Source organism: Anabrus simplex, chromosome 7, assembly GCF_040414725.1.
Source record: "Anabrus simplex isolate iqAnaSimp1 chromosome 7, ASM4041472v1, whole genome shotgun sequence".
Lineage (NCBI taxonomy): Eukaryota > Metazoa > Arthropoda > Insecta > Orthoptera > Tettigoniidae > Anabrus > Anabrus simplex.
Genome location: NC_090271.1, coordinates 86,691,790 through 86,708,575, shown reverse-complemented (window position 1 = coordinate 86,708,575; position 16,786 = coordinate 86,691,790). Strand labels below are relative to the sequence as shown.

At 36.5% G+C, this 16,786-nt stretch overlaps 1 protein-coding gene across 1 annotated transcript in view; it reads right to left on the bottom strand.

The window, feature by feature from the left end:
* The window catches only part of LOC136876920 (T-box transcription factor TBX20), a 500,438-nt gene extending 491,332 nt beyond the window's left edge, over window positions 1-9,106 (bottom strand). Inside the window, exon 1 of the mRNA XM_067150675.2 lies at window positions 8,913-9,106. Coding sequence (XP_067006776.1) covers window positions 8,913-9,102 — 190 coding nt within the window. The 5' untranslated portion in view covers window positions 9,103-9,106. The remainder of the gene's footprint in view (window positions 1-8,912) is intronic.
* Between the last annotated feature and the right edge of the window lie 7,680 nt (window positions 9,107-16,786).

Genomic DNA, 16,786 nt, shown 5'->3' with positions numbered 1-16,786 from the left:
TTTTTCAGTTTTGATCCTCGCAGGTTGGTACCATGCTCACATATTTCATAAGTTGGTTACGTAGCCGGAAACAGGAAGTTGTGTTCACTTTCCGATTGTTTACAATATCAGACTATTAGTTCTATATCCGCTCTGCAACATGCAGGTGTTCGTTCACGTGAGTTTTGAATAAATCTACTGTTAAATCAGTGCAATCATTGTTCAAAATGTGTAAAGTTAAGTAGTAATTATTTTATGACCGTGACCAAACAAGGAAGGCTGAAGAAGTAGAAACTGTCAAATCTACTTTTGGTCTTGTAGAACATAAATCTAGCACCGAAAATACATGTGGTGAAGAGTATTGCAAAACCAAGGCCTAAGATAATAAATAATGTTATTGGCTTTACGTCCCACTAACCACTTTTACAGTTTTCGGAGACGCCGAGGTACCGGAATTTAGTCCCTCAGGAGTTCTTTTACGTGCCAGAAAAACTACCGACACGAGCTTGACGTATTCTGACGTATTCAGTGTACATCTTGAAATACTACCGGACTGAGCCAGGATCGAACCTGCCAAGTTGGGGTCAGAAGACCAGCGCCTCAACCGTTTGAGCCACTCAGCCCGGGTCAAGACCTAACATTCACGGAGTCAAAAGGAAACAGATTCTGATAATGACTGGCCAGACCGTCGGACAGTTTCGCAAAGGATGGTTTCTGCGAAAGAAAAGAGTGGATGATGACAAGGGTATATCGGAATTTATGTTAGTTGCTGTAATAGCACCTACATAGTGACCACCAGCACAACAATCAATCAATCAATCAATCAATCAATCAATCAATCAATCAATCAATCAATCAATCAATCAATCAATGAAGGGTTTCTGGTTCGATTCCCGACCGGGCACGGGGATTTCAACTGCATCTGATTAATTCCTGTGGTTCGGAGACTGAGTGTTTCTCTTTGTCCTAATATAGGCCTATTCCTCTTTATATAGCTACAGATAACACACCATTCTACCAACGACCGCAGTAACACACACAATACAGTAATGAATAAGTCCCTACACGTAAGGTTGGCGTCAGGACGGACATTCTGCTGTAAATCAGGATAAAATCCATATGTGCGACACAGTTCGCACCCGCACCCCACAAGGGTGTGAGAAATTCGATGGAGGATGAAGGATACTGTTTTAATTATTTATAAACTGCAAATTTATAAGAGAGTAACTTAAGTAGTTAATAGTTCACTGTGTATTGCCAGATGTATATAATTTACATTAGGCCTACCATTTTAGCGGAATCAATTATCAATTAAAAATGTCTAGACTTATTTTTTTCAAATTTTCTCGGCACTATGGTTCTGAGCCCCTCATGATCAGTATTTGCAGAATACACTTTTGCCGTGTAAACTATTACTATAAGGAAGTGACAAGCAGCGTTCAGGTCAATTTGTAGCGAATGTTATCATGCTGAAGGTGTAGATAAATTCGGGTGTAAATTAGACACGAAATCTCTAGGGTAATGTGTTCCTTCCTTTCTGTTGTAGTCTACTTTTAGGCCTACTTCACGACTTAAAACATTTACAGCCGATCATTTTTTTATATCAGGAAGTGTAAATATTTCCTGCTTTGAAGAAACAACAGCTTTAGCAAATCAGTCAAAATTAATTTTCGAGTGTAGTTTAATTTATACTTATTAATTTATTCATTGAACTTTATAATTTTTCTACTGAAGGATTAATTTGCCAATTCTTCTTCATCTTCCTCTTATTATTAATAATAATATTTCCTGGGTGGTTTAACGCCACACGAACACATGAAGGTATTCAGCGACGATGAGATGGAGCCTTAATTCAGGTAGGTCTATAGCCCCCGGCATTTTACTGGTGAGACTTTATTGAAAACAAAAAACAAAACGAGAAATCATTTTCATGGTTCTTTTCAGAGAGAGTCTTACGAGTATTAGCTAAAACTGCAGAACCCGTACCGCGCAGCCAACTCACTTGTAGACCGTTTTATTATTATTAGTCTATTATTAGGGCCACTAAGGACCGCGAGATTTCAACTGTTTCAACCAGGTTTTCATCCTTTCGGAGTGTGCTTTCTTCCATGCATCAGAATGGACATGCTTCAGTCGATTTGGGACTTCTTGCTGATAAACCTGTCTGTGTTTGTGTTTGCGTGGTGTTCGGAGTTGAATGCCTGCCTCTGTGATTCTATAATTTAAAAGATCCTTATTGATCTCCACCAATCAAGGAGGAATAGTTTTGCGACTTCTGAAATAGGAAAACAAACGTTTACAAATTCATTCAGCTAATAATTGTTGTATTCAATTTGAATCTTTCCACTTCCAAGATTCTACCGTGAGTACCGGTAGTCAGAAGATGTGGTGGAGCAGATATGATGTTAGAAATGAAGTGGGATTTGGTGTAGGAGATTTTGAGGTCAATCTTAACTATGCATTCATGAGTAGTTAGTTCAAGGGAGGAATCAGGAGAGGGAGGTCATCTGCAAACGCAAGGCTATCAATATTGATACCATTATTATTATTATTATTATTATTATTATTATTATTATTATTATTATGATTATTATTATTATTATTCATAGTCCGGCTCCTTGTTTGATTGGTCAATGTACTGGGATTCAGTTGAGAGGAGTCCTGGTTCTATTGCCAGTCGAGCCTGATATTTTAGCTGTGTAAGGTTAATTCCTACGGCCCGAGGATAGGTGTTGGTGTTTATCCAAACATACGGTATTCACACATTACACTACCAAACACTACAGAAATATGCAACCGTAAATACATCCCTCCACATTCAGTAGGAGTGGCATCAGGAAAACCGGGTCAGATGCACGTGCGACGCAGTTCGCACCCGCGACCTGAGCCTGGCCTGAGAAGCAACTATTTTTTTATGTTTAAACTTCTACTTTCTTTGTTACTCCATATATCTGGCGAGTAAACAGTCGTCAATATTTTTATCGTTATCTTTTTTATCTTCTCGCTGGGCTTTCACACCCACTCTCGTTTCAGAGGACTATATATACCCCCATACAATTTTACATATCTTCTGCCTCTCGGAATGGTACTTAGACAATATAATTCTTTTTGCTAGGGGCTTTACGTCGCACCGACACAGATAGGTCTTATGGCGACGATGGGATAGAAAAGGCCTAGGAGTTGGAAGGAAGCGGCCGTGGCCTTAATTAAGGTACAGCCCCAGCATTTGCCTGGTGTGAAAATGGGAAACCACGGAAAACCATTTTCAGGGCTGTCGATAGTGGGATTCGAACCTACTATCTCCCGGATGCAAGCTCACACACACGCACGGCCAACTCGCCCGGTACACACAATATATTTCACCGATCACACCACGCCCCCTTTTTTAAAATCAACTTATTCGTGTTATGCTTTCATCTTCTCGAGGTCACAACTTTATACTCGCTAAACCCTCATCCTTCAATCTTCTAAGGGTTTCCAGGAGACGATAATTATGTAATTATTTTCTTGTCATTTTCCCTAAACAGATTGGAAATACATATTGACTATCAGTCTCATGGATTTACGTTCGTGAATATTATTCGATAAACTATTTTTTCATGGTGTAATAATAATAATAATAATAATAATAATAATAATAATAATAATAATAATAATAATAATAATAATAATAATAATATAATGTTATGGTTTAATGTCTCTTCAATTTATTATGAGCCTTATGAGATGACGAAAAGCCAAATTTTGCCCAGATAAAAGGGTTCTTTAGTTCGGACGCCTTTGAACCTATCGGTACGAGTCTCGCTTCCATTATTGTAATATTTCAATTTCATTTATTCACTGTGTCGTGAAGAACTTAAATTTAGCTATATTCTTGTGATTCATATAAAGCATCATCGTTAATTTTTTAATTTTATATTCCGACGTAGAAAGATAATCAGGTAGTCTTGCCTCTTGAAAAAAGAAATCCCCATCAACTTTCATCATTTGAAGTATTGAACTTGCACGTAATATTTTGCTTCACGGAGTAAAGTTCCCAGCGTTCGGCATGTTTTCTCTTGATAAATCTAGCTATAGCACTAGAAATTTCACAGTTTTCAATTTTACCAACTTTTACCAAGTTGTGCTCTTATCGACGGCCATTTATCCGAAGAACTGTAGAATTCGGTGATGACATAGGCTACTATGGGACAGAATCTCTCTTGCATGTTCAGTTCATTCGTAATCGAACTGTTCACCTTTTCTCTTTCCATTCTTGGCTTCTTCTAATATGTTCCTATTTCGGATGCATCAAATCATCTTCGGTCTTGTATTTTACTTGTGTCTGCTTTCACACCATACAGGATACTCAAGAACACCACAATTATCATTTTTGGCTGTTTGATGGGTCTACTTTTAGAGGGATATTTCCACACGGCGGTCATTTTGGATATAGGATCTTCTGCCAGTAATATTCACGTTGAATTTTCAGTGTTGAACCGTCATCTTTTTCGACCATAGAGCCAAGTAAATGAAATTCTTCACTTTTTCCTATTCGAACAGAAGTTTGCTTGAGAAAGTGAGTCAGATCAATACATTATCATGGTCTCCCATTATATCCATTTTATCTTTCGAAAGAGTTCAGAGCTTGAAAGGGAACGAAATTTTCTATCGAAAAGCCGTCTGATGTCTCGGATATAAATTTACCTTGTGTAGAAGTAATGTCGACAATAAGGATGTTTTTTTCTTCTGCAATTTCCGTCAACACCGATAACCGGGGAAGGGGTTTTCCGATTAATAAGCACATAGATGTGCCACCTAATACATTAATAACCTATATAACTTAATAGCCGTGGAGCAGTCTGGCGAAAGGAGGATAGCCCATTGGTCAAGAATTTGTTTTCTTTGCTAATACATATGAATTCATTCGAAGCAAGTTAAAGTTCGTTCCTTACACTCCTGAAGTTTGTATATTCCATAGGTTAATAAACTGAACATGTCTCTAACTTTAATGAAAATTTGTCTTATGACGTATTTTATACATTATTTTCTATAAAAGTAGTCCTGCGCCTAAAAATATGTTAAAATGATATTTATATTACAAAAAAACAAACAGCCTCTTATCAAGTATGGAGATTAATTGTCCAATATAAGTATTTCTGAAATAATAATAATTAAAGTGATTATTTACTCGTACCTGGAACGTACTAACAAATGGATTTATAAATAGAGGCCCTAAATACGTACAATGAATAGGCTACACTCAAGAAATAATTAAATACTAAGTATTAGCCAAATTCAACAATCAGATAGTTTTTGTCACGCAATAATGACGACGATGATGATGATGATGATGAACTTATGTTGCTTCATTTGTCATAGTTTTTAAGAAACATGGTAGTGCCGTATCTGTGCCGTTAAGAGGGATGCTTTATTGAGCGGCAGTGAATCTACTGGTGCGAGGCTCTTGCATTTAAGCACTGTTAAATGTCAACCAATTGCACCGGGATTCGATCTCACAACTTCAGCATAGAAGGTGATGGTGATGATGTTGTTTGTTGATTAAATAGTGCCTAACAGCTAGGTCGTCGACCTCTAATGGTACGAGTTGCAACGAAATGAAACGATACTTAAAACTTCAAAATGTGTCCACTGACTAAGATATGAAACGAATGATGATTAGAAAATGACCATGAATTCAAAACAATCAGCGGATCCAATTAACAATGCCTTCTTTTCTGAGATGATGCTTGTTATAAAAAAGGGTCCAAAATCCAGGTCACCGGCCCCTCATAATAGCACTAATCACTGGTAGAGCAGACTCATGGTGTTCCTCCTATAGTGGTACTAATCACAGGTAACGTAGACTCATGGTGTTTCTCCTATAGTGGTACTAATCACAGGTAACGTAGACTCGTGGTACTAATCACAGGTATGTCACACATAATGGCAAGCATAGAAGTGAGTGTTTAATCAAGCGAGACCCTGATTATTATTATTATTATTATTATTATTATTATTATTATTATTATTATTATTATTATTTAATCATTAAGTACATAAGGTATAAAGATATGCGGTTTATAAGGTATTATGAAGGCACTCATTTCCTTCACAGAGGCTTAGGTTACAGACAACGTATTGATATTCTATAAAAAACGTATTGATATGCAAATGTGAATAAGAACAAACATACTATTGCCTACATAAATGAAATATAACAATATTATTGCAATCAAATTACGCAGAAAGGAGAGAAAGATCTAAGTTTCCCCCTCAACTCAAGCAATACAATTACGGAAACATATACGCTAAATAAAATGAATGTAAGTTATAATAGAACTATTTTCAGCTACGGAAAAGAAATTACTTAGCCTAACTGAATTCACAGGAGACACTAAATTCAATCATCGTTGTAAAATGAAATATTATGATTAATAAAAAACATGAAATATTGACTTACAACAAAAGTTGTAAAATGCCGCAGGCCAATGCTCGGAATTCCGCAGTAAATGAGCATTTATAGGCCTAAGAAATGGAAATAATTTGCATCACTAAATAATAAAAAGAGATAGTAATGAGACACTGCTTTTCCTTTCGGTCCAAAATTATAAACATACACTAATTGTTTTCCCATTACTTACAGAAGCGGTCACTGCCTCAGAAGTGGTGGCTAAAATTAAATGTAACTATGGTAATGTCTCCATTTTATTAACAGAAATTTATAGAAATATAACTTCATCTAATTATAAGACTGACACATTTGGTAATGTCTATGAAAACAAGAAGCAACTATTATGGTCAGTGTCATTTAAGATTGTATAAATGCGATTACTCCGTGTCCTTTGCTTCCGACACGCTAAAGAATTCCTGAGCGATATTACTCCGATTGCTATAGCAAACGAAGGAATATAGAACAAATAACATTCTTTATAAACAACGTTTAGAAAAGCTAACTTTCAATAACTTTTCCGATAATTCATGTCAGATGCTCTTAAGAGAATTTAAATATTAAGGGAAATGTAAAATGGGTATGAGGAGCGGCGCAAATTATTCACTCATTCCTTAGAAGGTATAACTTAATTTTATAACATGATAATCTATGACCAGGGAATGGAAAGGAGTCAGTACGGAACTAAGGGGGTGTGGACCGGTGGGGGTAATATTCTTGACCTTGGAGATGATGTTCAGATGTGCAGAGTGCGGCACAGTGGCAGTATAGAAATGTCCAAATAGGTTGTAATATTGAATGTAATATGACACACAGTTTGACCTGATAACCGTGCAAAAATAGGCTATATCTTAGCGGTGAAATCTTTTAGGTATTTAGGTAATAAACGAATAGTTGGTTGGCTTGAGCAAAATGTTTAGGCTACACTTTTTATGCACAAATCATGAGACAATTATAATATTTAAAAGAAATAGAGAGGTGTACACAAGCACAAATAACCAATAAATGGCATTAAATTGGAATAATATGAATAGGAGGAATTTATTAACTACTATAGAAAACAAATTAACTTATTGCTTTTTCACGACAAGTGACATTTATATACAAACATTCCCCGTCGAATGCAGAGCATAAAATAAAAACAATTTTAGATCTCATAGGCCTATATATATATATATATATATATATATATATATATATATATATATATATATATATATATATATATATATATCCTTATTTCGAAATTATTAATATTCAGTTTCCTATTTTATATCACAATTTTGCTACCCTTCATTGTATTATTCACATTCATTCAAGGCCTATTCGTTTTAAAATCTTTAATTTCATTCCCGTAATATAGACCTAGATTACTATTGGGTAGAAAACAAAGAAACGCTGGACTACCGACTTACGTAAACTTATCATTCCCGACCTTCTGTTAAAGCATGGCAATTATATTATGAGCGAGTCTATAGATATCGCTGAAAAGCTGACAACATTTCTTGAAATGTGGTAAATAGGCTTACAGTTGCCGAAAATGTACTGAACAGAATAAAATAGCGTAACAGTCAGTATAAAACAGATAAATTAAAAGACGATGTTATAAAATCTGAAGTGGAGGATTGTAAAGAGAAAACTGCAAGGAAATCAGTGCTCCTTTTAATGCGTTCATTCATTAAAAGCTTACGCCCAAAATAATGTTGTTCTAAAGCAACTTGAGGGAACCTGCACGGATATATCTATTGAACAATTACTACCAATCAAGAACTATGAACCAGAATAAGTTAAAACCAAGTGTATGGCAGACAACTAGGACTATGCGTCGATTTTCAGCTACCTTTTTCGTTGGAGGTGATTTATACCAAATCATCTCGAATGTATGGGCGAGTTCTCTGACTACAAATCCTTCCAAACAGCTCGTTTGGCATGCCATTTAATAATAATAATAATAATAATAATAATAATAATAATAATAACACGAGAACTTAAGTATCACAGAGGTACACAACCTTTTTCCAAAAATGTAATAAAGCCTACTTACAAACACCCTAAAACCGGAACATCCCTCAATTATTTACGAACGAAAATATAGGCCTATACTGAAGACTAAACTTCAATGTAAAATTGAGGGATATCTCTCAGTATATTTCCTAAACAAAGTACTGCGAATACATACTAGTAATTTTAATGTCTTGTCCTCCAATTGTATAGAATAACATGTCAATTTCTGCTGGTAATGGATATAGGCTATAGGCTGTTTCAAATTTTAATATTCTGGAAGAGTTCCCCGTACTTTCCAATCGTTTGCTTCACCCTCTTCTTCGTGTTCTACTACATACTCACACTTCACACAATTTGACTGTGGTGTACCAGTAAGTTAGTAGGCCTAAGTGTAAGTAAAATCTTACATTGATCAACACGTTAGGAAAATCAAATGGGGTTGATGTAAAAGGTGGGAGAAATGAACCAAGAAATTTGCTGAAATTCTTGGTAGACTTACCGAGGTTGGGCAGTCCGATGGCGTGGGGTCTCGCGACGGCGCTGCTTCGGCATTGCAAAGAGCGCCCCTCCCCCCTGATGGGCGCCGGAGTCCGAGCCATAATTGCCGCTATGGAGAAGTCCGTGGCTCGAGTCTTGACCGTGGGCACAACTAGCATGGCCGCGTCCTCCTGCATACTTGCTAACAACATCACTACCGACCACCACTCGCCAGACCTCACTACATGGCTTGCTCTCGCCGACCATTCAGCACTGACTGGCCGCGCGATGCCCGGTTCGCCGCCAGGTGGCAGGCCGGTCGACACTCCCGCCACGATGGGGCGGAGCTTTGTTCTTCTCACTGATTGACAAATAATGTGTGGCGGGGAGGGGAGAGCAGCTTACTACAGGAGGGGAGAGACAAGTAATTTACGTCAGCCTTGTGCGAGCTAGAGGCGGGGTTTATATCCAGTACTATTATTGGTTGTAGGACGCGTGACGAGGTGAGCACAGCAAGGTAGTGTGGGAGGGACATTTGAACGGCTCGCTGGTTTCTCAAAGGGTTAAGGGCACCACAACAGAAACCACTTATCGATGTGTGGGGTCCTGCGAGACCTCAAGAGCTACTTCTTCTTCTAGACCAACAAACAAGCTACCATTTATATCTTGGATTTCCAATAATGACGTGGTTGTTTTAAATGCAGGGGAGGGTTATTCATTACGTTTAACTAATGGAATTAAATTGCCCTCAGTCACTCACCACGTTTTTAACGTTTACGCACACACGCCGTTAAACGGTGTGGACCGCTAGACCTGGACTGGTTACGTAATTGTTTTTAATCATCAACGCTAAGGACCACTGTGATCAAAAGGACAACATTTGTGCGGGTCTTTCCAGCGTTTAGGGACAGCTTATTCTGTCGGAAGAGCGGAGAGTGACTAACCCCAGCAACGAGATTCCCTAGGGATGTGAGAGGGGAACTGCGGAAGTACAGTATTATGTAACAATTTATGTAACCAAGATCCACTTGAAATCAATAAAAGAATAATATCTAAATTGATTTTTTTTGTTTATGGCTACAACAGAGCGTTCAGTCCAATTACAGGAGCACTAACGATAATGGTAATGCATTACACAAAAATACACGCAAGAAACTTATAAATTACATTATGGAAATATTGAAACGTTATAATTACAAGGCATTTCCATATCTTCTTTCTCACAGTTGTGAGGATCGTGTTCATCTTACAATAATAAACTTAAGTACGGTACCGGTAATTTTCTGTATTCTTCCCGAACTTATGGCGGTCACATTGCCTTTAAGAGGAATATTCCAGTTATTCGTTTAACAGTGCCTGATCAGCGTGTAGGGGCTTGTCCATAGTATCTCATCTCAGGGGCATATCCAACGACGATGGATGTCTTCTGACTTACTTCACCATCACCTCGGCGAATATAATGATGATGATGCGTATTGTTTAAATGGGCCTAACATCTGAGGTCATTAGCTCCCCTCGGCGCATATTATAGCCAAAGAATATTGGAGAGTAGACCTACCTTGTTTGAATGTCGTTGAGAGCCTAGTTCAGATATAGAATTCTTTTACTTGTAGTAAAAAGATAGCTCCAATGCAGAAACGTATTTATTGCTTAATTCTTTCCAATGAAAATAAATGTACTAAATTTGAATTCAATACAAGAGGGTCTACAACGTTTAAGACATTTAAATAAACTTAGGCCTATATTGGAAGATAAGCCGAAGTCTATAAGTTGGCTTGTCATCCCCATTATATTCTAAAATAGTGGTTTCAAAGCCACATTATCAACAGCGCTGATGATAGTATTATTATTATTATTATTATTATTATTATTATTATTATTATTATTATTATTATTATTAACAATCACACAGTAGTATCAGCACACAATATTGTTACATAACCGGTTTTCGGACTCTAATGTCCATCATCAGTGTTAAAACTATTTACAACATTTAAGTCCACATGAGTGTGACAGCAAAATGCATTAAGAAATGAGTTGAAATGGAGCCCTGTTGAGATCAACATAGGAAATGCTGGCTGGTCCTGGTGCTAAGTAAGCCTACTCGACCAGCTAGCCTTTCCTACCTATATTGATCTCAACAGGGCTCCATTTCAACTCATTTTTAAATTCATTTTGACGACACACTTATGTAGACTTAAATGTTATAAATAGTTTTAACACTGATGATGAATCTTGGAGTCCGAAAATCGGTTATGAAATAATATAGTGTGCTGATACGACTGTGTTATTAATAATAATAATAATAATAATAATAATAATAATAATAATAATAATAATAATAATAATAATCATAATCATAATACATTACTAATCTATTACACACATTGCGCTTATTCAGCCCTTTCAGACCTAAGTTGAAAACTGAAACGAAGGACTAGGGAAAAGTAAAAAAATCTGGAATTTATAATGGTTACAATGCGCTGTGAGTATGCAGTCGTAGCCTATGAGAGATATTGTAATGTAAGAGATGTCCTTTCTGTAGAACAAGTACTTTTGCATTAAGTTTTGGCATTTCTTTAAATTGTTGTGAGATGTATAAAGTTCCTTTGCTAGATTTAGGCCTATATATTTTTCTAAATGTGGTGAAATTATTTATGCATGGACCGTCAATACAAATCGCACTGCCTTTAATGAATGAATATGTATACCTGGATTTTCAAAATAGGAGAAAATGACGTCTCTTTATAGAAATTTCTTGCCAGTTAGTGACTTCATAAATTATTATTATTATTATTATTATTATTATTATTATTATTATTATTATTATTATTATTATGACACCCCCATCTTGCGGCGAGGATAGGAATTGTGCCGGCTGCCGAAGCCTGTCGCACTCCTCTGGGGCAATGATTAATTACTGACAGATGAAATGAGATGATATTGGAGAGTGTTGCTGGAATGAAAGATGACAGGGAAAAACCGGAGTACCCGGAGAAAAACCTGTCCCGCCTCTGCTTTATCCAGCACAAATCTCACATGGAGTGACCGGGATTTTAACCACGGAACCCAGCGGTGAGAAACCGATGCGCTGCCGTCTGAGCCACGGAGGCCCTATTATTATTATTATTATTATTATTATTATTATTATTATTATTATTATTATTATTATTATTATTATTATTATTATTATTATTATTGTGTAGTAGGCTGTTGATTGCAATTAAGCGCTTGAGACGAATCAACTATTGTGAATAGGGCATTGTTCGGCTCCTGTGCTGAATGATCAGCACAGTGGCTTTCTGTTGAGTGGTCCCTGGGTTCGATTCACGGCCGAGCCGGGAATTTTAACTTCATTTTCAGGGACTGGGCGTTTGCGATAGTATTTGTACTTCCCTCCACATATAGGTCTACACAACACGCCACATTACCACAAAAATACGCAATAGTGAATACATCTCTTCACATAGCCTAGGGTTTGTGTAGGGGAGGACTTCGACCAAAAAACCTGGGCCAAATTTACATTGAAGTGGCTATCCCAAATATTTGGCAATAAGGCCAATAATAATAATAATAATAATAATAATAATAATAATAATAATAATAATAATAATAATAATAATAATAATAATATGAATAGAGCCTATCGGCCTATTGTTGTTCTTTAAAAAATCTTTGACTTTTTGTCTACCTCACAGCCAACAGACAACTAATTTGTAGGCTATACGGGTGATCCCTGTTGATACTCATTTGTGTTGTTTACGAGGATATGTAGGTCTACTGTTAGTCTAATATGAATAGATGGTAGTTGAAGAGATTATGAAATTACAACTGCGGAATGAAATGGCGAACACTCCTGTCCAGCAGCAGACGCATCGCGCTGTTTCACAGTCCCCACCTCCACACTTTGCTCTGAGCTACTGTAACTTACACCTGTTAGGAGGCTTTTCATGAAAATAATACTTCCTCTTAATCACTTATAGTCTGTAACATAGGCCTATAGTATTTTCGTTTGGATGAAATATAAATGTGTAAGTGAACACCGACCTCAGTGACGTAGTTGATTAGACATTGTCCTTTTATTCCCAAGATGACAGGTTCGATCCAGGCAGGTGTGGGTGGAGACGTGACTTTCTTTCATCTTCCATCCTCAAGTTGCACCACAATTGTGGAAATATAAATAAATAAATAAATAAATAAATAAATAAATAAATAAATAAATAAATAAATAAATAAATAAATAAATAAATAAATAAATAAATAAATAAATAAATAACAGGAGTGCAAAGAAGTAGCCTACACTGTGAAGGTGTGATGTAGCCTAAAGCAGGAGACTAGGGCCTATGAAGGGTGTCGTAAATTTAACTTATCGCACATGAGAGGTTAATAACTTTATTTCACCGTGTAGAGAAAATTCAGAAACAAAAACCCTAGTTTATGTTGTGGTAGTCGATGGATTTTTTAAAATTTTCTTCCAACGCTCAACTTGCGATGTAGCAGGGAGTTACGATCGGATGCCCTCCTTGCCTTCACATTCTAGCCTTGGGGAAAATTCCATCCGAATTTACCGAATTTTGAAATTGAGACAGGTTGGTATCAGAGTTGCTAGACCATTGTGCCAAATCACTCCTTAATAATAATAATAATAATAATAATAATAATAATAATAATAATAATAATAATAATAATAATAATAATGCAGGAATGACTTCTCATTGAGCTTCTGGAAATAAGTTACGTCTAAGGAGGGACAAAGGTAGATTTCCCAACGATTGTTCCTGTTCACCAATACTGGAGTCTTGTTACTCTATTTTATATCTTATTTTAAAATTTGTTTGATTTAGACTAAATCTTAGAATATAAGAAGACTTCCAGAATTTATCTTGAGAGAATCTGGAGCTAGAGTTATATTTATTTTGACTATTTAGCGAATAAATGAAGAATTAAATAGCCTAAGCAATATTAATAAATGTGAATCAATATAAATATATAGATATGGCTATAACCCGTTTAGAGAACAAGTTTCAGCACCGACAGAGAGATGTATTTGTGCCTTTCTAAGTATACAGGTTGCTAATCGATGACATGGATAATTGGGATTATGTGAGATGTTTCATAATGAAAATACAAGTTGATCGGAATACTTCCAAACCCAGTAGAAGAGACGAGATATGGACATTCCAGTCTACAGCTGACATGTGTGAATGAATGAGTCTAATGGATTGACTGATTCAATTTATTTCAATAAGATATTTCAACAATTAATTCAGCAGAAGAAGGGATTAAAACGATAATAATATAATTTAAATTAAAAACCACGTGGAAGTTGTCAGTATTACAGATGATGCAGATATGTGCAATTACTGCAGTAAATACGGTTTTGAGTCATGCAGTGTCGACTTCCATGACAGTTCAAATTGTTACCCATTCTCACTAGAAAGAAAAGGGACATTATAACGTCAGACATATTAGACTGAAATAGAAAACGCAAACAGACACACTTTCAGCTAGGAAAACGAGCACTGAAAGAGTAAAGTCCAAGTCTTGCCTGAGATTGGCTTGTTGGCACATAATTTGCCCCTACGGTGTTTAAGAATAATTTTATATGAGAGATTATCCCTCTCCATCACGCAACAGCCCCGAAGGGCCATGGCCTATCAAGCGACCGCTGCTCAGATTACGAGGTGTCGTGTGGTCAGCGCGACGGATCCTCTCGGCCGTTATTTTTGGATTTCTAGACCGGGGCCGTTATCTCACCGAATCACGTAGGCTTGGTGGACCCCGAACCAGCCCTCAGATGCAGGTAAACATCCCTGGCCTTGTCGAGAATCAAACCCGGGTCCTCCGGGCAGGCACGCTACCCCTACACCGCGGGGCCGGCATAAGGGGATATTAATAATGTTAATAATAGAAGAATTTTACATTTTAAATTTAGTATCTGTATTAGGCCTATGTAGTATCTGTTTAGGATTGTTTGGCTTCGAGTTATTCGCACGAGGTATTAGACCATGGCTGAGGTGTATAGTAGTTATTAACGAGTGTTCCAGCGGCAATTGGTAGACCTGTAGATGACCCATACATGAAGATAGATCTTGCTGGTTCTTGATAAATATTGGAGAAACTAAATGGTAAATGACTGATAAATATTTTCAAGACATGTGTGTTGAACAAGAATGCACACACTTATTGATTATCCACTCATTGAAATACACTGAATAATTAGGTGAAGTCAGATATGATCTTAGGGAACTGAAAGTCGTGTATTTTCAGGCAATAAATTCATCATTGGGTGAGAGATTTATGTTTTTATTTCAGAGTTCCTGAGAAGATATTGACTTCATACATGTGGAATTATTGTTGAGGTCTTTCTTACTTGCATTTCAAGTTGTTTTAGGTAACCAAAGTTGTGATGGTAGGAGGTGGTAAATTTTTCAAATTGCTGATATATTTTAAATGTCGTATAATAGGATAATTATTGTTTTCGTTTTCTTTCTTGAACAGAGTGAATCATAATTGAGGGAACAACCACATTTAAGCAATCTTATATCCAAGGGAGGAATTGATTGTCTTTTCTCATGATTTAGTCTATAAATGAATTAATATATAGGCTACATAGGGTCTAAGATAGGCCTACATTGTAACACCCGCCATGTTTTGAACATTTTGAGAATATTTATTCCAAATATTTCATTTTAAATCTAATATATGGATGATTTAAAGTAATTATTGGCGTTAATCATGATTTTCGAACCTGGATGGACGTTTCCATCCACTACTAATTTTTATTTTTAGAACTGAGCCAATATCAACAAACTGAAGAACGACATTCTTTATAATAGAATATAATATTGTGTGTAATCCAATCTAACATGTTGTTTAATTATTAGAACCGAGTAAAAGGGATAAATAAAGTTCATATAACTTGTTTAAACCTTAATAAAATGATTTCATCAACGCCTTTTTTTTTTTTTTTTTTTTTTTTTTGCACCTTTTAATGTAAGTTAAGCTATTTTCAGATTCTTTTATGCCCCTTTTCTGACCATACTTTCCTTAAAATCCTTTCCCTAGTGATAGTATTGTGAGAGAAATACTGACCCGCAACACGCACCTCATCAAGAGTGACAATAGTTTGACATTAATCGCACAATATTGAATCCTAAATGATAGAACCTTATCGACCAAAGTTCTAAGCTGAAATTTTTCACATAGTCGTTTTCGCAGGCACAACACGACGACTTAAAGTTGATCATTTTTAGTTTTACAATTGAGATTAAGTAGACGCTAGTAGCAAACTCTGCTTTTCGCCTGATTCTAATTAAACCGTTTCGTCCCAGACATCACCGGTACAGTTAGTATTTCATATGACACACACTGCTTTCGTATACTTCGAAACTTCCTTTTAGTTTGAGAGATAAGTAGGCCTACTTCAGTGTACAATCGTACATACATCTTCGTTATAGACTGTTATTGCCTCTCAGCGTTCAGTCTGCAAGCCTCAGTGAATTTACCGCCGGCCGCAATCCTCTACTTGTAGGCTACATAGTTCTGGGCCTCGTTAAGTTCTATAACTTCTTATCCTGAAATCGTTAGAAACGGAATCTAAGCATCGCCGTCTTTGTCTCCCTCTACTTTTCTTACCCTCCATAACAGAATCCATTATTCTCCTAGGTAACCTCTCTTCCTCCATTCGCCCTACATGACCCCACCACCAAAGCAGGTTTATGCTTACAGCTTCATTAATCGAGTTAATTCCGGACTTATCCTTAATCTCCTCATTCAGAGCACCCTCCTGCCATTTGTTCCCACCTGTTTGTACCAGCCATCATTCTCGCTACTTTCATGCCTGTTACTTCTAACTTATGAATAAGATTTCCTGAGTCCACCCAGCTTTCATTA